The 20,949-nt window shown below is 37.6% G+C and overlaps 1 protein-coding gene across 1 annotated transcript in view; it reads right to left on the bottom strand.

The window, feature by feature from the left end:
* The window catches only part of LOC142335020 (dynein axonemal heavy chain 7-like), a 50,776-nt gene that overhangs the window by 8,336 nt on the left and 21,491 nt on the right, over positions 1–20,949 (bottom strand). The window contains exons 8-12 of the mRNA XM_075383348.1: positions 20,103–20,325; positions 16,291–16,462; positions 12,516–12,653; positions 9,264–9,497; positions 7,181–7,366 (exon numbers count right to left, since the gene is read on the bottom strand). Of these exons, the coding sequence (XP_075239463.1) occupies positions 7,181–7,366; positions 9,264–9,497; positions 12,516–12,653; positions 16,291–16,462; positions 20,103–20,325 (953 nt within the window). The remainder of the gene's footprint in view (positions 1–7,180; positions 7,367–9,263; positions 9,498–12,515; positions 12,654–16,290; positions 16,463–20,102; positions 20,326–20,949) is intronic.

Here is a 20,949-nt window from a genome sequence, read left to right on the forward strand (position 1 = left end):
AGTTCTTCCGTGTTTATACCCTTGACGGTCAGTTTTAATGCGGAACCCTGCAAACCGAGTCTAGCTGCGAGACTATCCGACACCCAAGAGTTACTGCAAGCGGTATCGCATAAAACCAACGCCGTAGTACTAGTGCCAGAAGAATTAGTAAGTTTCAGTTCTGTGACCTGAAGGAGGCCTTTAGCATCCGTCACGGAAGACAAAGTGGTTGTTTTGCTTGGTTGCTGTTGACCCGTAGATGGCCTACTTGTACCTGCGTTCGACTTCGAAGTATCGATGTTGTTGTTTGTTGAGGGTTTAGCTGGAAAAACCCTTTCAGCTCCATGAAGTAATGTGTTATGGGAGCTGTTGCAACCATCTTTCCTACATTTACGGGGACTTGGGCATTGCCTAAACATGTGTTTATCGTGCAAACAAGAGAAACAGAGCTTTGCCTCAGCCACGACCTTGGCTCTCTGTGTGGGGGTCTTTTCCTTAAAGACACGGCATTCCCACAACCGGTGGCTGCCTTTGCATACAATGCAACTAGAGATTGATGTTGACGGAGATCTCTGTTGCGGCTTAGGGTTACTCTTCTGTTGCGTATTTGCAGCAAATGCCTTTGAAGCAACTTTTGATCTTGTTGTTGAGTTGTTGTTATCCTCAGTCCTTGCTTTAGTTGCGGTATTCTTCATTAAATCGTGCGCTTCGGCCTTCTCTTTCAACCAATCGTTGAAATCGAGAAGGTTAGGTTTCACCCAATGCTTTTTGACCGTGAAGAGTGACCATGACTCCTTCATGTTGGGTGGTAGCTTCTGTACGGCAGTGTTGAGAAGCGCAGCACTCTTTAAATCCGAATCATATGACAGCGATTTAAATACCCCGACAAGACTTGAAATGCACCCCGAGTAGTTAATGATGTTATCGCTACTATGCATCTTCAGTGGTGGAAAGCTGTTGAGTTTCTCCAAATGTGCACTTACAACCGCCTGTGGTTGGCCAAATTTACGTTCTAAGGTCCTCAGTGCGTCTTTGTACATTGCGCCGCAGTAGGCGAACTCAGCTATAGCTGTTTTAGCTTTACCTGTTACGAGGGTCTTAAGGTATGTCAATTTTACATCATCAGTTAAAGACTGAGAGTCAATTGCGCTTTTAAATTGACCATACCATTCGTGCCACTGTAGAGGATCCCCACTGTATTGTGACAACTTCCATTCGGGTAGTGGGTCATTCCTCTTGCTAGATAAGGCGTCAGTGAATGCCTTAATCAAGCTTGCATTTTCAGATGCTGGCGCTGGAGGCGTGGGATGCGGTGGGCCACCCCAACACAATGGTATCGGAGCAGTATGCCCGTATGTTGGGTGTATAACCGGCGTGACGAAAGGTGGCGCGATTTTAGTAGCTGTACTAAAGGGGTTAACAGGGATGCTACAGTTAGCTGCGTAGTTGCTTTTTGGATTATGTTGTGCACTCATTTGCATGATGGGATGGCTGATGGTGGGGTTAGCTGTGCTTGGGGTAGGTTAGATTGAACGTTGTTATAGACGGTTGCATTATTTTTCGCCTGGTTTACGTTTGGGAGAATATTTTGAGGAAAACGCCACAAATTATCATCGGGGTTACGGTTAAGGGGAAGTTTGGGTGCGGTAGGGCAAGGTAACAGGCGGGCTTGAGGTGAATGGACAATGTTTTGTTGTGGAATGTTGGGGACGGATAAGTATGTTGCTGTGCTCGCTGGAGGGGGCGACGGAATCACGGGAGGTTGAGGAATAAATAGATGTTGAGATGGGAACACGGGAGGCGGGTTCACGAGTGGGTTTAGAGGTGGAGGGATATTATGCGGGGAATGGGCAATAGGGACTTGTGTTTGGTGTGGAAAGTTACTTTGAGATGGTTTCAGTAGTTGCGGAACATGATGCATCGACATGTGTAATTGACCAGGCAAACTGGAGCTTTTCGGACCCAAGAACTGATTTACTTGTAGGTTTGTTGAAACATTAGGTACAAAAATGGAATTAGTTGGTGCCATAACGGGTGTCGGTGGCCGGGGAGGTTGCATAGGTGGTTGAGGTGGTGGGAGTGCGACATTTTGTACGTCGACTGGTACTTGGTTCACTTCACCACTGCCTGAGGGACTATGTGCCCTTTGATCAATGAGTGATTGCTGCAGTTGAGCCTGGAGATATTCCCGATACAAAGCTTCCTGCTGGGCAACAGAAACTGCAACTCCTGGCCGTGTGTACTGAGAAAGCATTTCAAGATGATGTAAGTTATCGGCAACATTACTTGGGTTTTCTGGAGGATTACTAGGGGAAAAATCTTTAACAGGAGGGTCGGCGGTTGCTGAACCAGGACGAGAAAAGTTTAACTCACTTGAATTACCTGCTGGAAACGAATTTACCCAATCCTGAACAAGTCCTTGACTTCTATCTGATCCCCTATCTTTAAACAATTTCACTTCACTTGAGTGGTGACTAAACAATGAATGATTATCCATTAAATCAGCCTCATCCAATTTAGCTGCTGCAACACGCTGGCGGTGGTCTTCCTCCAATTCTTGAAGTGCCATCTTTTCCATTTGTATTTCAAGCTCCTTTTTTCTCATGGCAATTTCGTGTTTTTGTTTAGCGAGGCGCATGGCAGCTTGTTCTTGTTTCTCGGCCTCTTCGCGTTTTAGTTTTGCCATGAGAAATTCATGTTTACGCTGGCTAGACATTGATGATGTTGTTCGGCGTGAACTTCTCTTAGATTGGCCTTGAGGATTAACGCCTTCACATACGGTGTCTCGGTCAGCAACTGAGTCAATATAGCTTCTAGCCGCAAGCAAGAAGTTATCATTGTTCTTGGTTTTATCATCCAACCATTGCTCAAGGACAGGGTAAATTGAATCTGGGTTCTCCGCTTTACTGGCTAAGTCAAATAGTTCTTCATTCTTCTGCACTAGTTTACTGAAAACATCCTTCAACTTAGAAACCAAGCGTTCAACTTTAACCTTCCTGTCTTGACGATTTATGGCATCTGTGATGTCCTTATGGATGTTACATAAGTCAGATTCTAGATTAGATCTTGCATTAAAGAGCTTTTTCAATTTTTCTTGATGTTCGGCCATGATTTTGAAATGGCTAATTTATCAATGTAGAGTAACTTTCAACCAAACACGTGGAATGAGGGTTATACCGAACCCAAATGACGACGACTTGATAATCAAGACGTCGAAGAGCAGAAAATAAGTTACCGAGTAATGAATTACTCGGGGAAAGTGAGTAAGAAATTATAGATTGCGTCTAACGTGCTTGAAAGCAACGTGAGACTAAACAGGAACACAGGCAACCGGGGGAAGAGGACTGGGTGGACGAAGCACGACGAAACGGGAAACGAAGCGGACGGGGCGGGAAGGACGGGCGAACGGCGCGCAACGCAACAGAGAACGGAACGGAACTGGCGAAAACGCAGGTAGTAAACGGGCGACGCAACGGACGGGACGGAAACGCTGAACGAGCGACGCACGAAGAAACGAGACGGGCAGAACGGAGGCGTTGAGCGAGTAGCGCGCAACGAAACGGAAAGGCGGGTCGGAACGGGCAGGAGACGATTACGCAGCGAGTGGGGAGGTCGAGAACCACTATGCTAGCAGACCACAGCAACAAACTCAACCAAACAAACTAGCCGTAACTCCAGAACAAACTTAAGTCACACCCTAGGGAGAAGGAGAGATGCTACTGCAAGAGACAAACTAGCACAAGTCAATATGAGGCTTAACATATGAAAATAACAAACTAAATTACGGCAAATGGCAGTATACTAAAAGGATGAAAAGAGCAAGAAAATTACTAGCCGTAACTCCAGAACAAACTTAAGTCACACCCTAGCAATAATCAAACCTAAAGAACCGATCAGCATACCAACAATATTAAACAAAGTACAGCAAATGTTAAGTAATATGCAGTGCTTTTGTAGTCAATGAAAGCTGGAAAAGTTAAGAAACAATCTAGCCGTAACTCCAGAATAAACTTAAGTCACACCCTAGAAGGCAAAAACCTAAACCAACTAGCAATCATACAGTTACACGCAAACATACAGCAGCAAAAATCAATATAATACAACAGGGGTGCTAGTAAATTAGTCAATTGGAGAGGTCCAGAAACCAACTAGCCGTAACTCTAGAACAAACTTAAGTCACACCCTAGAAAGCAACAAGACCAAAGCAACTAACCAGCATACTAGCTTAATCAACATACTGCAACAAAAACAACAACATACTTCATCACATATAACATACTACATCGAAAATGGGAAAAGTAGCGAAGAAAACGAAAAGCGGAGTTTTGGGAGAGCGACGTTATTGAAAAAAAAAGCGGAAAACGGAGAATTTTAAAGTTAAAGAACGAAAAGAACGCGGACAAAAAACGGTACATAAACGAGCAACAAAAAAATTATAGGAATTTGATAATTTTTTGTAGGCCGGAGGTTGTGAAAAGTGAAAATTTTCACAACTTTTTCTGTTTAATGAGTTTCACTCAATTAACGAACCTTCTTGTTGAGAAAATGAATTTTTGACAAATTTGTCAAAACTTTATGCATTTGTCCAATTTTTCTCAAATTTTGGTCAATTTTATGCAAATTCTTGTTTACGGAACGGTAATCCAGTAAACTGGACGGTTTTAAGCTCGAAAGTACGATTTATCAATATTCGGTATTGATTTTCTAAATTTTTTGATTTGCCTCAAAATTGACCAAAGATTTTCAAAATTGAACAATTTAGCATTATGTGCTCACGTTTTTTTTCTCATATTTGAGGTTATTTTTTGCTATGTACCCATAAAGGACCATTTTGTCTGAATTTCCCAACTTTCAGCCAAAAATTTTCAAAATCGATGTTTTTTTTCTCTTAAAAAAGTTTCTCAGCTCCTTTCTCCGAAAAGGATTGTATTTCGCTGAGGCTTGTCAAGATAATACTACTTGCTTTTCTTTACAATCTGGCGGAAAAAGATTTGTAGTATTTTAAGTCTAAGTATATATAAAGGTTTCTCAGCTCCCTTTCCTAAAAAATATTCTATTTCGCTGAGACTTGTCAAGATAGTACTACTTGCTTTTCTTTACAATCTGGCGGAAAAAGATATGTGATTTTTCAGAGGCTTTGCTCTAACCCTGAGCCTCAGGGTTTTTAAACTCAACTATGAGGGTTATTGGTGACCGATTATCCATAAATTAAGCCAATACCGTTAGAGATCTTGTTAACGCACTATATCTCTAAATATTTATCAAATTTTCCGTTAGGGGTTGGGTTTCTTTTTTGCCGTCTGAATTAACATTAATTTACTGCAGAATTGAAACTAACAAACGTTTCATTTTTGTTCATCGAACCCTGCTGTACTTGACCTAGCTCTCTGGTCCAATGTAGGTATCATGGCCTCTGCTCATTCTCCGTGTTCTCTTTGGGCGATTTCGCTCTATCCCTGTTGCTCGATATCAGCACCCAATCTCCAGCTGCCAGCTTCTGTTGTTCCTCTCCTGATGCAGGCAACACTCCCCCACTGCGCCCCTGAGGAGTCAATTCTGCCACTGTCTCTCTCGGTGTGTTGGCGGCGCTCAATCGGTGGAAATGAGGAAAGATAAAATAATGAGGGACAACTTCGCTCGCTTCAGAACTGCTGGGATGAAAGTCCGCTTGTTTCAAATGGGATACGAGACCACAACGTCATTGTCTTGCACTCACTTTTCAACAATAAATCTCGACATCGTGTCGATAACTTTGACTAGTAATTCGCTTTCGCTCTATAGACAGTAAGGAGATTAGCCGGTGTAGCCGCAGTTCGCTGTAGTATCTCTGTGTAGGTTGATTAACACACACAAACTTTGCTACGGTTTACAAATTGAACGGAAATCTTTGCACAAATGTTTAATAGAAAGTGTTCGTAAATCGGGAGCGGTACCAAAATGTAGCTGAGAAGTAAAACAGTCTACCGTTTTGGAGTTTCAATTCAATCTTTTCGTATGATGTAGCAAACGATCAAAATCGACTATAAATCATCATGAAGCAACGTATAAGTATTGGCGAACACAGCAACGTAATAAGTCATCGATGATAGCCACGTAGAAGAACAACGTATTTAGATTACGACGAACATAGCAACGTAATGACATTGGTACGATAATAGCAACAAGTGAGAGTTTAGACGGCAAAGTCTTTTTGCTCATTTAACTGGTATCAGTCTGTTTTTGATAATTGTGATCAACGCTGGTCACCATTCTATTCGAAACCGTGCAAAAAAACGAAAATTATTAAGTTCAAACGATTCTTACTTGATAGGTTTAATTATTAGGTTAAACGAAATTATGTTATTTGCACTTTTACCGAGCTTTGTACGTAAATTGGAACGATTTCTATGCGTATTTAAATACTCGATTCTGATTGGCTAATAAAATGACGCATTTTGATATATATTACACGCTTTAAATCTATTTAGTTACTAACAATAGCGATAAATTGAAATTTGGTTCAAACAAAAAACTAGGCCTAGAATGAACGATGAATGGATTGGGAAAACCATTTAGAAAAAAAGCCAATCCAAAAAATCGAAAAAACAGTAAAAAACAAAGTGAAATTTCCGCATGTGAACAAAAACCACAAGCGAGAAAGCGAATTTTTGTCTTAACACCGTTTTCTCACTCTACTTAAAAATTAGAGCAAAAAAATTTCACGCCGCAAAACCACTCGCTTTTTCGCTCCACTTCCTGTTTCGGCGTGACCATAATCACTACTCCAATTTGACTTCAGATATCATGAAAATGTGTGAACAGATCTTAAAAAAAGACAGCGCCCCAATGCTATTCAAATTCTTTCAATTGTAAAAAAATCTTGGATCTTTTCCGTTTGTGCCCTTGTACGTCTTAAAATGACGAAAGTCAACTTCTGGCTATTCATATAGGAACTTCTGGCATTTTGACTCTGGCACTGCCGACTTTAGGCGTTTTATAACGTCCCCCCGTGCGTGTTTTAATAATACAGAAGGTTATCTAATCTGTTCACCCCCCCCCCCCCCCCCAGCTTAGTGGGCATCTAACTTTTACCCCACCTGGCGAACGTGCTATATTTTTACATAGTAACGTGCTATACAACAGCACGTAATTTGTAACTGGGGCATAATAAACACGGGGGACATAATAGATCCCAGAAGATGATCAGGTCAAGTGTGTTCACCTTATCATATACACTTCGGGCAGTCTCTAGAAGTTTCTCCTCTGCCGAGGCATCCACCCCTCCTGAGGAGCCACCCTGGGTCAGCAACACACTGTCGAACAACTGTTTGGTCTCCTGCAGTTCCCTTGCAATGTCCACATTGTCATGCATGCCAAAGATGTCCGGCAGTTGAGTCTGAGGGAAATTCTGAAACACCAATTTCAACATTCACATTGATAGTCCGTCCATTTATAAAATTTCATCATGATCTTTCTATCGCGAAAGCCACAAAATGGAAACAACGCAATCCGAATTTTAAAATCTTAAACCACAAAAATGCAATACGACTAGAGGATTAGAAAATTTCGTTTTCACGATTAAATTTAAGATTCTTAGATGGTTTTGAGGTGATTTTTTAAAGGGGGGGTTGGTAACTTCCAGTCCCCCCAATTCCTTCAAATCGTTTTTGGAATAAATTAGAGCAATTTTTAAACATGGTGACAGGGTAAAGTCAATATGTAATCTCAACGTCAACTGCAATGAAAATCAAAAGGAATTGTTCGATATTTTACACCCTTTTAAACATATATTCCCCTAGAGGGTGGCCAAATTCACATCAACAAAAACAGGAATCAAAAGCAAAACAGGTGGGGGGAGGGGGGCGATGTCACGTGATCAAAGGAATTTAACTGGTCACATTGATCATCAAAAGCGATTAAATAGATAAACATAAACGATCAACGTCCGGCGAATGACTTTCAAATGACGGGAGAGCTGTTTGCTTCGTCAGCAGCTAGCTGAAGCCTAGGAAGGCTAGCTTAAGCGTAATTGAGTAGGTGGGGGGGGGGGGGGGTTTCGAGCATGCGGGCTTACGAGTGGAATGAGGTGGAGAGAGTGAATGAGGGGAAATGGGGTTGGATTGAGGGATGGGGGTTTGAATGGGTTAAATTGGATTGGAGTGATTGGTGGTCAAACTCTAAGAACAGCCCTTCACGCCATGAATTTACTTCTCCTCAACAATTTCGGTGAATCGCATACCAAGAGACTACTCAGGCATAAGCCTCTGAGAGAACTCCTAATAGAACTAATGACCTCCGGGCTCTCTGTTCATCCTATTTTTGAAGGCAGAAACTCCAATTGTCAGACAAAAACCGATCAGGCAAAAATTGGTAGTACGAAAAATTGGATTATAAAACAAATATAACGGTACAAAACACTCCGGATCAAAGTAAAAATTATCTCAAGCCCTAGCCAAACTACTCACTAAAAACCAAAATAGTTTCTTAATTTAGCTAACCATTTTTACCAATCATTTGTACTAACAGAAGCAGAGGTGAAACAAAAATTACCTCGGCATCTGTTCGAAAAGTGGTCAAAAATAGATAAAATTGGTACAAAATTTTACGCAATTTAACCAGTTTTCCGCAACAAAACAAATCAATTGGAATTGTCACGGAAACAATTAGGAAAACTGACTTCAGCCAAAAAAGTCCCCCCAATAATACAATTGTTTGAAAAATCGGACAAAAACTGCAAAAAAAGCTCTTGAAACACTCAAATGACATAAATACCGTAAAACTGTATCAAAAAGACTAAATATTGCTTCAGATGGTCAAAAATCCCTCAAAACGTCGAATTAATGCTCGATATAATTGACAAAAGAACAGTTTGGTCAAAAAACGTTACTGTTAAAACTAAAAAAAACTGCGTTGAAAAAGCCGCGCGTAATCAAAAAATTTTACTCGCTAAGCGAGATTTTTTCCGCATACTTTTCTACTCGCTCTCAAAAATGCAGCATGAAAAAAAGCACTCTCTTCTTTCGGCTGTTCAGTTTTCTTCAGCAATTTGACCTAGACGCTTCGTTTCCACGTGCGGCATTTCTCGTTTCAATTACATTACAACATAACTACCTATCAAAAATGACGCTTCAAACATGCTCCTCTTTGAGTCCTAATAAGTAAAACAAACAAGACTAACATAAATACTACAAATTTCGTTTGAGAGCAATGAAAAACTGAAGTCTTTATGTAACTACAGTTCAGATATTTTATTGTTCAGAAAAAATGACTCTAGTCTAAAAAATGTTAAGCTAGCGCGAACTGACCTTGATGAATTGAATATACTCTTCGTAGGTACCCTGGGGAGGCACTGGGTAGTTTGGAGATCCACTGAACTTGTGTTTTGGGTCCTGAATGACGGCAGGGTTAATGTAGTCGTTGAGAATGGACTGAAGACATCGTCTGTCTCTGTCATCTGTCACTCTGCCTCCGTAGTTGCACTCTCCCACCAGGTATGAAATGGCATCCCATTGCACGTCCTCGTACTCATTCAGGAACATCTGCACAAACACGTGAACAAATCTTGCATCTGAACAAACTGGCGGACAATTTTTGAATAGTATTACTGAGTCCATTGCGTCCATTGCCGGATTTCTCGAGTAAATTTACTCAATTTCGTTACTATTTTTCACAACCACGTTTTAAGATTAGGTTTATCAGCGTGTGAGCAAACTAGAAAGGTCCCATCTGATACTAGCAGTGGATCAGAATCTGTTATTATAACAGTTTTGGGATGTTTTCCTGCAAGCGGACGTGCCATATTTTTACTTAAAACACTCACGTGCACATTTTAGTACGCCGAAAGTCTGCAGTGCCAGAAGTTAAAATGCCTGAAGTTTCTACTTAGCCAGAAGTTGAATTTCGTTGACTTTCGTCATTTTAAAACGTGCGCGTTTCGTGTTTTAAGCGTGGTTAAGTGACTCTGCAGAAGTCACTTCGAAATTCTGACTTAATATCTCGAACTGCTTCGCGGTTCTCGATAAACGCCAGAAGTTCTCAGTGACTCCAAGCAGAGTCACTTAACCATTACATAATGATTCATTATATAATGGTATGTGCTTTGTAACTGGGGTGCAAAACGTACTAGGGGAGAGGGGCTGTACAATCATAGGTCTCAAGAGCCCACTAAACTGTATAGTCAGAAACAGAATTTTGATACCGCAGATCCCCAAAAATAATTTTCTTCATGATTAGGATTCATGAAAAATCAGTAGTATGCTATATTCAATATTCAAACATAAGCCGACCAACGTCGGACGAATTGCTCTCGAAAGACTGGCGAAGCAATCAATTTAGAAGGCTGGAGAAACTTTTATGATGCACAAACTTCTGACTAGGGAGAACGAATCAAAAAAATATTCTAGAAGAAGACGGGCAAGCAACAATTTTGCATTAAAAGACACACACATTTACAAACAAAGCCGGCAGATTGCCGGAATAGCTCCGAAAGAATAGACCTGCGTGCCATATAATAGAGATTTTAAGTCTCGTATGATCAAAATCTAATCACGCAAATAACCTAAAAACTTTCGCTAAAGCGAGTGAGAAATGACGTCACGCGTGCAAATGCTGTTAGTGAGAGGAAGAAGTCATTCAGAAAAATTGACTTTTTCAGCTTTGCTGTGTGAACAAATGTAAAACGAAAAAAGAGCGTCAGACGACGAAACAAAAACACATAGCCGGAGGAATTCCGGAAGCGACTCAAAGCGTCAAAACTTAACTAACAAAACCGTAATTTCAGCGGAAGACACTACCTTTTGTGTTGAACCATTAAAAATAGGTGAAACTTAAACCACTGTCAACAAGAGAAACAAAATGCAGCAAAACTTTATATTATTGAAAAGGTTTGGTATCGTTAAAAAATCAAAAATATTTAAGGTGGTCAAAAACGTGATAGTCTCCAAAAAATGACACGGTTATCAATCGCCCTCAACTAATTCATGATTCTAACCTGAAAAAGATCGCGAAAGAAAACGGCAGATAATAATCTTAGAAACTAAGTTAAATCTTTTAAAACAGCTAAAATTTAAGAATCAGAAAACACATATAATCACACTTCTAATCACTGCAATTAAGTCAAAAAACAACACGCCTCTTCCTTGTTGTACAAATGCTAGACAACATGATTTCATACTAAATCAAAAAACAAATTGATCATAGAAAAAACATAAGCAGCAGAAGAATATTCAAATGCAAAAATCGTTTTAATTCATACCAAGGCCGGAAGAAGGCTGCAGTAAACAGGCATAAGTGGAAATTTTGCAAAAAGCTTGCTATCAAACTCTCAGTACTGCCTCATGTTGAATGAAATCAATTGCAAACCAAAGAAATGACGAAAATCTAAGAAAAAGCTGAAATCATTCATTTTTTTACAACTGAAAAAATCAATATTATACCGAAATGAAATGTAGGTGCCAGGACAAAGCTAGAATGATACTAACTAGAATGTGAAGAACATGGGCACAAAGTAAGGAACACCGTAACAAAAAAACATTCTTGATTTTCGAAAATTAAAAATCAATAAAAAAATTCAAGAAAAACTAATAAATTTCATTGTTCAGCATTCAAGATATAGAAAAGATAACTAGTCATCCGATACAAAGATCTATCCTCTTGAAGAGAACAAAAAAAGAAAAAGCAAAATTAATAAATACGGAACATTGAAACATTTTGCAAAAAAAAATGGTCAAAGAACTTTTAAGTTAAGACTGCAAAACTTAACGCCAAAAAATGATTGAATTTTTCTTGAAACGAAATGAAAGTCCCTCATGTTGTACAAAAAAACTATTTCTAGCAATTACAACCAAAATACAAAAAAACTGAAGAAAATCGGAAAAAAACTAAATCGGATTAGCATATGTACAATTTTATGAAACAAAATTACATCGAGGTGGAAAAAGGCGTTGAGTATAGGAATTATCAACGAGAAGTTGCCATTTTAACTGATATTTGACAAGAAGACGGTTAAAAGATCCAAAAATGAAGAAATTAATAGAAAAAAAGCCAAAAATCAAGAATTATGTGCCAATTTTCAACTTGAGACGCATTTTCAGGCTCTGCAAAACACTGTGGCATCAATTTCCGAGGTTGACATTTCAATATAGTACCGAATAAAATTTATTTCTACAAGAAACCAAATTAAAAGAAAAAAACTGGGCCACTTAGACGAAAAAACGGCTAAAAACCGTTATCTATATGTGCAATTCAGTCAAAAACTACTTTTCAAAGTCAAAAAGTCATCAACTAAACAAAGCGCATGATCAAAAAACTTCTCTCGCTTAGCGAAAATCTGTTCACCAAGACAGCTTTTCTCACTTTCGCTTTTAGGTCAAAATGCCACGTGAACAAATCTACTTCCTGTAAAAAAACCGAGAGAAAACCAATACTCCTCTTCGAGTCGTAAAAAACCAAGAGCACCGCAATATAGCTACGCTCAGCTTACAGCTTTGCAGCTATCATAAAGGATTGCTGCAAACTTCGTTCGAGAGCAATTTAAAAGAATAATGAGAACATCATACCTGAAGTTGTCGAACAGATATGCGCATGTCTGACTCATTAAAACCATAAGCGATGTTCCACCCCAGGGGTCCGAACTTCCTCCGCTCCTGGACTATGGCGTGGAAAAAACACAGGCTGAACAGCAACTTCTCCCAATGCTGAAAAATACAATTCTTGCCATCGGGATGTAATAGATTATATATTCGGATTATATATTCTAAAACATTCGGCTCTTTGCCGTTTGTGCCCCACCTCCATATCCACACCATTCTGAGAAGGCTATCCACCTCATATTACAGAAAACGTAAAATTACATAAAAATCTTTATGTACAAATATTGCATATAGTGCTTGGGGGTGCAAATAATATGCATCCACTAAGGTGGGGGGGGCACAAATGGAAAATATCCGAATATTCTCGTCTAATGAGTTAAATTAAATCACTATCACTGGAAAGTGAACTATTAATTGTGGCAAACTCAGAAGCGAAGTAAAAATGTCCAATTTTTTTAGTTCGAATCTTTTTACTAGCTTTTCTACTCTGGCCAGTTTTTCTACGTCTCTTATTCAATTGATCTACAATCAGACACGACGATGCAAGTAGCCAAAAGTAGGCGACTAATAACATCAAAAAGAGGAAACGGATCTTTTCCATTTGTGCCCCCCGCTTAGTGGGTGCATTTTATTTTCACCCCCAAACGCACGTGCCATATTTTTACATAATTATTTACTGTGTAATGATACGTGCTCTGTAAATGGGGGTGCAAAACGTACTGGGGGCACAAACGGAAAAGATGCCAGGAAACATAACCGACTAACTTTAGGCAAGTTGATCTCAAACGACTGGCTTATCGTTGGGGTAAGGAGGAAGAGTGGGAGGGGTGGACTGGGTGTCAAACACTATGAACCACTCTTCACACCATTATATTATTTCTCCTCAACACTTTCATTGATTCGCATACAAAGAGACTGCAAAGCCTCTAAGAAAAATTTCTATAGACCTAATTACCCCAGGGCTTTACCTTATACTGTTTATGAGGATAAAATGTTTCAAATGGTCGGAAGAAAAAACAGTAGTACGAGAAAATGCATAAAAAGACCAGCAAGGATAATGAAAAAGTTAAAAAGTTCAATTGAGAGCAAATAAAAAACGCTGTCGAAAATGATATGCAGATTTTCGAATAACAGTGGCAAAAAAAAATAACTCGCGCCTGACCATTATTAAATTCTTCTTTATATCTTTACTACAACGGCATCTGAACACTTGGAATTGTATAAGGTCAGTATTATGTTCAGCTGTATATAGATAACTTTGATCACATAATCGATACAGTAGACACAAACCCCATTTCTTCCAAAAGCAAAACAAAACGCAAAAAAGTGGCCATAGTCACCAAAAAAAGAGCAATGCCGCTCATAAAAAGAACAGCCTGAAATGTGGGGAATAATAAGAAAAAGGGCAGCTGAGAACAGGCCACAACAGCTTAGAACTGTTCCTCTGCGATTACGCAGGAACCAAAATTATTATTATTATTATTATTATTATTATTATTATTATTATTATTATTATTATTATTATTATTATTATTATTATTATTATTATTATTATTATTATTATTATTATTATTATTATTATTATTGAGATTGAAAGAAAACGAAATAGACCGTGTATTTTTAAATATTGAAAAACTGTTCCAATTTGCTGTGTCAATTTAGTTGGATTAAACAATTGTACTGAATTCAACTTCTAAATTGAAGGCTATCAGGCCTAAAACTGCAAGCAATTAGCATTCGCTCTGATGAAATATGAGGTAAAGCATGGCTTTATCAAATCAATTCGTATCTTTTAACTAAATTGACCCTGATTACATTTACTCCAGTGACTAATTTTGATGAATTCTTAGCAAAATTCAGTGGACACAGTGAAAGAGATAAATCAGAAGGCAGGCTTGGAAAAAGTTACTTCTGTAAAATGAAAAAGGTGCAAAAAATGTAAAGCAATTTGTGCTTTCAAAAATGAGATCACCTAGATATTAGTCGCTTGATTAGGAGACAGTTTAAAATTGGCCAGCTAAAAATAAATTTGCGAAGCCTTGCAAAAGTTTGTATCATTTTACACGGGTAGCGAAAATCATCATTTTAACGGCAAAATTATCCCACAAAAGACGTTCCTCGTACAAATAAAGGAAGTCAAAAGATTAAACTGAAAAATGGAAACCACAATTAGATCAAAATTACATATTTTTAAATTTTGTGATTCTTAGGTTTTGTTTTGTATATTCTATTTGAAGATCTTATACATTGAGAAAACAAGTTTAGGCGTGTCATAAATTATCACTATGGTGTCAAAAAAGGAGCAAACATTTATTCAGGAAGGACCCAGATTTTGGAGTCTCTCAACATAAAGTCTGATTATATAATTTAAACAAAGCCGGCAGATTGCCGGAAAATAGCCGCGATAGACGCTCGTGGCCTTCCAGGAATTGAAACACCTAAAGAAATGAGATAGACAGATCGACCACCAGTCCTTCAATAGACCACTAGACTTTTCGGGTTAGCTTCGGACTGTCAATTTTTGACACATACGTTCTATAAGGAAAACGCCCTTAAAGAGCTATTTCAAAATTGATATTCGAAATCAAAAACTTAAGACTAATAATCACAAATTAGGGCATATAAGATTGGCACAACTTAGATGCACACTTTTAACTAGTAAATCTTCATTAAAAATTAAAGTTCCATAAGTGAGTTCAGAAGTCAATTGTTTGAGTGAGGCAAGTCACGCAATTGACCTAAAAGCAGAAACAACGTCACGTACACAAATTTTAACTGCAAAGCAATAGAAGTCACTGAAGTCAATTCCAAGAAGTCAATTCCAAGAAGTCAGGTCGTAAGAATCATCGATGGAGACGACGAATTAAAAAACAAGTCCTGACGTACAATTCAAAGAATTTTCATTGGCTAAACAGAAAAACTAGACCTAGAATGGACTATGAGTGAATTGAAAAAACCATTTTTAAAAAAAAATCAGATCAAAAAAATAAGAAAAAACGGAAAATCAATGTCAAAATGCCGCATGTGAACAAAAAAAACCACTAGCGAGAAATGAAAATTTAATTCAAACAAAAACTTGGTATAGAATGAGCTGTGAATGGATTCGGTAAACCATTTAGAAAAAAATCCGGTCCAAAAAATCGAAAAAACAGTAAAAATCAGAGTGAAATTGCCGCATGTGAACAAAAAAATCATACACAAAAATCATCACAAAAAAATCGAGAAACCGAATTTTTGTTCAAACACCGTTTTCTTACTCTACTTTAAGATTAGAGCGAAAAAGATTCACGCCGCAAAACCACTCGCTTTTTCGCTCCATTTCCTGTTTCGGTGTGACCAAAATCACTACTCCAATTTGACTTCAAAAATCATGAAAATGTGTGAACAGATCTTAAAAAAAAGACAGCGCCCCAATACAATTCAAATTCTTTGAATTGTAAAAAACCACGATGTCCCCAATAATAGCCGCTATCGCTTCGCGGCTATTAAACATCTAAACGTTCAAAGTCATGAACATTCAATCACAAAATTGGTCTATTAACATGATTGAGTTGCTGCTAATGTGACTGTTTATGATAGCCACCATCTGGTATATAAGCCTAAGAGAGTAGCAAGAAACGCTGGGTAAATGGTGCAAGGGTTTACCCGCTAGACCGCGGCTATCTGGAGATAGTTTGTTCTCTTTGCATTAAATATTTGTGATTATCGTTAGCAGCAAAGTTGTGGGTTGTTACAAACTTACCTCCTCTTTTCCAGGGCACCCGGCAAAGAAGTCTGGGTCACTGATGGGGTCAGCTAGGAAAGACTGGAGGAGGTTCTGTCTCAAACCAGTGGGTGGCTCATTCGTCATCTTCACACTGTTTTGCAGCACAGTCACTGGGAATTTTGGGGAGGGGTAGCTTGTCAACCACAATCTGAAACAAAAACCGATTATTGCTTTTTGTCGTAACTTAGTTAAGGAGCGAAAGAACAACCGGTTTGCAAGTTATAGACGTATTTATTCAAATAAAAAATCTGGAAAAATTTTGTCTGTGAATCTGGCGGTGATCGGAAATGTTTCAAAAGATTAGCAAGATTGAAAAAAAAGTGAAAATTATTGCGATAAAAATTTTCAAAAAACCTAAAAAACACTTTTTAAATTATACTCCATTTGTTGGACAATATCAAGCCACTGACTGGTTCAATGTGTGAACTAAATGATAGAAAATCAGCCATGCACGGCCGATAGAAAAATTTCAGGGACTCACTTAAAGTTTTGAACAATAATAGTAAATAATTCACTTTCGGGTGAACAATCTAGGTGCATATGGTCAACGTAATTTGAATCTTGAGAAACCAACAAACTGTTCTTAAGCAAAAATGCTTGAAAAACTACGCGTACACCGAAAACAAATACAAAGGTCAAATCATCAAAAAAAGGTCAAATACGCCGGTAAAGTATTTTCATTGCTCATTTTAATGTTTTTTTTCTACTGAAAAGGGGCTATCTTTTTCTATAACATAGACTGCGTGTTGCTGCTGTTAAGTGAAAAGGGCTATTACTATCTTTTTTGTATAACATAGACTGTGTGTTGCTGCTGTTAAATGAAAAGGTCTATCTTTTTTGTATAACATAGATTGTGTGTTGCTGCTGTTAAATGAAAAGGTCTATCTTTTTTGTATAACATAGATTGTGTGTTGCTGCTGTTAAATGAAAAGGGCTATCTTTTTTGTATTACATAGACTGTGTGTTGCTGCTGTTAAATGAAAAGGTCTATCTTTTTTGTATAACATAGATTGTGTGTTGCTGCTGTTAAATGAAAAGGTCTATCTTTTTTGTATAACATAGATTGTGTGTTGCTGCTGTTAAATGAAAAGGGCTATCTTTTTTGTATAACATAGATTGTGTGTTGCTGCTGTTAAATGAAAAGGTCTATCTTTTTTGTATAACATAGATTGTGTGTTGCTGCTGTTAAATGAAAAGGGCTATCTTTTTTGTATTACATAGACTGTGTGTTGCTGCTGTTAAATGAAAAGGTCTATCTTTTTTGTATAACATAGATTGTGTGTTGCTGCTGTTAAATGAAAAGGTCTATCTTTTTTGTATAACATAGATTGTGTGTTGCTGCTGTTAAATGAAAAGGGCTATCTTTTTTGTATAACATAGACTGTGTGTTGCTGCTGTTAAATGAAAAGGTCTATCTTTTTTGTATAACATAGATTGTGTTGCTGCTGTTAAATGAAAAGGGCTATCTTTTTTGTATTACATAGACTGTGTGTTGCTGCCGTTAAATGAAAAGGTCTATCTTTTTTGTATAACATAGATTGTGTGTTGCTGCTGTTAAATGAAAAGGTCTATCTTTTTTGTATAACATAGACTGTGTGTTGCTGCTGTTAAATGAAAAGGTCTATCTTTTTTGTATAACATAGATTGTGTGTTGCTGCTGTCAAATGAAAAGGTCTATCTTTTTTGTATAACATAGATTGTGTGTTGCTGCTGTTAAATGAAAAGGTCTATCTTTTTTGTATAACATAGACTGTGTGTTGCTGCTGTTAAATGAAAAGGTCTATCTTTTTTGTATAACATAGATTGTGTGTTGCTGCTGTTAAATGAAAAGGTCTATCTTTTTTGTATAACATAGATTGTGTGTTGCTGCTGTTAAATGAAAAGGGCTATCTTTTTTGTATTACATAGACTGTGTGTTGCTGCTGTTAAATGAAAAGGTCTATCTTTTTTGTATAACATAGATTGTGTGTTGCTGCTGTTAAATGAAAAGGTCTATCTTTTTTGTATAACATAGATTGTGTGTTGCTGCTGTTAAATGAAAAGGGCTATCTTTTTTGTATTACATAGACTGTGTGTTGCTGCTGTTAAATGAAAAGGTCTATCTTTTTTGTATAACATAGATTGTGTGTTGCTGCTGTTAAATGAAAAGGTCTATCTTTTTTGTATAACATAGACTGTGTGTTGCTGCTGTTAAATGAAAAGGTCTATCTTTTTTGTATAACATAGATTGTGTGTTGCTGCTGTTAAATGAAAAGGTCTATCTTTTTTGTATAACATAGATTGTGTGTTGCTGCTGTTAAATGAAAAGGGCTATCTTTTTTGTATTACATAGACTGTGTGTTGCTGCTGTTAAATGAAAAGGTCTATCTTTTTTGTATAACATAGATTGTGTGTTGCTGCTGTTAAATGAAAAGGTCTATCTTTTTTGTATAACATAGATTGTGTGTTGCTGCTGTTAAATGAAAAGGGCTATCTTTTTTGTATAACATAGACTGTGTGTTGCTGCTGTTAAATGAAAAGGGCTATCTTTTTTGTATAACATAGACTGTGTGTTGCTGCTGTTAAATGAAAAGGGCCATCTTTTTTGTATAACATAGACTGCGTGTTGCTGCTGTTAAATGAAAAGGGCTACCTTTTTTGTATAACATAGACTGTGTGTTGCTGCTGTTAAATGAAAAGGGCTATCTTTTTTGTATTACATAGACTGTGTGTTGCTGCTGTTAAATGAAAAGGGCTATCTTTTTTGTATAACATAGACTGTGTGTTGCTGCTGTTAAATGAAAAGGGCTATCTTTTTTGTATTACATAGACTGTGTGTTGCTGCTGTTAAATGAAAAGGTCTATCTTTTTTGTATAACATAGATTGTGTGTTGCTGCTGTTAAATGAAAAGGTCTATCTTTTTTGTATAACATAGACTGCGTGTTGCTGCTGTTAAATGAAAAGGGCTATCTTTTTTGTATAACATAGACTGTGTGTTGCTGCTGTTAAATGAAAAGGGCCATCTTTTTTGTATAACATAGACTGCGTGTTGCTGCTGTTAAATGAAAAGGGCTATCTTTTTTGTATAACATAGACTGTGTGTTGCTGCTGTTAAATGAAAAGGGCTATCTTTTTTGTATTACATAGAATGTGTGTTGCTGCTGTTAAATGAAAAGGGCTATCTTTTTTGTATAACATAGACTGTGTGTTGCTGCTGTTAAATGAAAAGGGCTATCTTTTTTGTATTACATAGACTGTGTGTTGCTGCTGTTAAATGAAAAGGGCTATCTTTTTTGTATAACATAGACTGTGTGTTGCTGCTGTTAAATGAAAAGGGCTATCTTTTTTGTATAACATAGACTGTGTGTTGCTGCTGTTAAATGAAAAGGGCCATCTTTTTTGTATAACATAGACTGCGTGTTGCTGCTGTTAAATGAAAAGGGCTATCTTTTTTGTATAACATAGACTGTGTGTTGCTGCTGTTAAATGAAAAGGGCTATCTTTTTTGTATTACATAGACTGCGTGTTGCTGCTGTTAAATGAAAAGGGCTATCTTTTTTGTATAACATAGACTGTGTGTTGCTGCTGTTAAATGAAAAGGGCTATCTTTTTTGTATTACATAGACTGTGTGTTGCTGCTGTTAAATGAAAAGGGCTATCTTTTTTGTATAACATAGACTGTGTGTTGCTGCTGTTAAATGAAAAGGGCTATCTTTTTTGTATTACATAGACTGTGTGTTGCTGCTGTTAAATGAAAAGGGCTATCTTTTTTGTATTACATAGACTGTGTGTTGCTGCTGTTATTCACCTGAAATCAGGGTTGGTGTTTTCGATGTTGAATTCTTCACAGATTCTCTCTAGAGCTGTCATCCAGGATACAGCCAAGTGGCAGTTTTGCAATACCACCCAAGTACCGTCCAGCCTCGCTTGCTCTATCATCTTGGCGGCAATCGGACCCTGGCCCTGTCCCAGTGAGATGGCATTGAACTTGTTCCCACTGAACCCCTTGTCACCCGCAAACTTCAGTAGGCCTGTAATTTGACATTTTTAGCATATAAAATGCGGGAGCTAATAGAGTACGTGAACTACAAAATAATTTGATAATTTATTTCTGCGTGATGGAAATCATTAGTAAATCATTAGCACTTGTTGGTCTAACTCGTTATACGTAAAAAAATTGTCCAAATTCTCTGATTAAGTCGAGTAAAAAAAATCCTCAATGTTAGATGCCACATGGCATAAAATATAAAATTTCATAAAAACAAACATTGTTTCACTAAACAGGCAAAAACAGAGAAAATCAAGAAAGGGTGAATATTACCTCGAGGGTCTTATTAACATTAACAAATCTGTTTTGACACCATGTTTACATTAAAATTACATTAACTTTTTACCTTGACAGCTAGCAGAAGGTCAAATTCACCTGAACTCGCCAAAAATTTTAGCCTAGATATTTCGTGCTGTAATAATAATTTATGTCATCTTTACCTTAACCTTACCTTACCTTAACTCAGCTAAGGAAAAGTTACCTGATATTTTTTAGTATATTTGTAATAATTACATGACAATTTACCCACTGCCATTATACCCATCCTGCCACTTTCAGAACGTCTTTATGTAGTCGGCTAAATAGCCGTTCTGAAATAGTCGTTCTG

This window comes from Convolutriloba macropyga, chromosome 2, assembly GCF_964194025.1.
Source record: "Convolutriloba macropyga chromosome 2, txConMacr16.3, whole genome shotgun sequence".
In the NCBI taxonomy this organism is placed as follows: Eukaryota; Metazoa; Xenacoelomorpha; order Acoela; family Convolutidae; genus Convolutriloba; species Convolutriloba macropyga.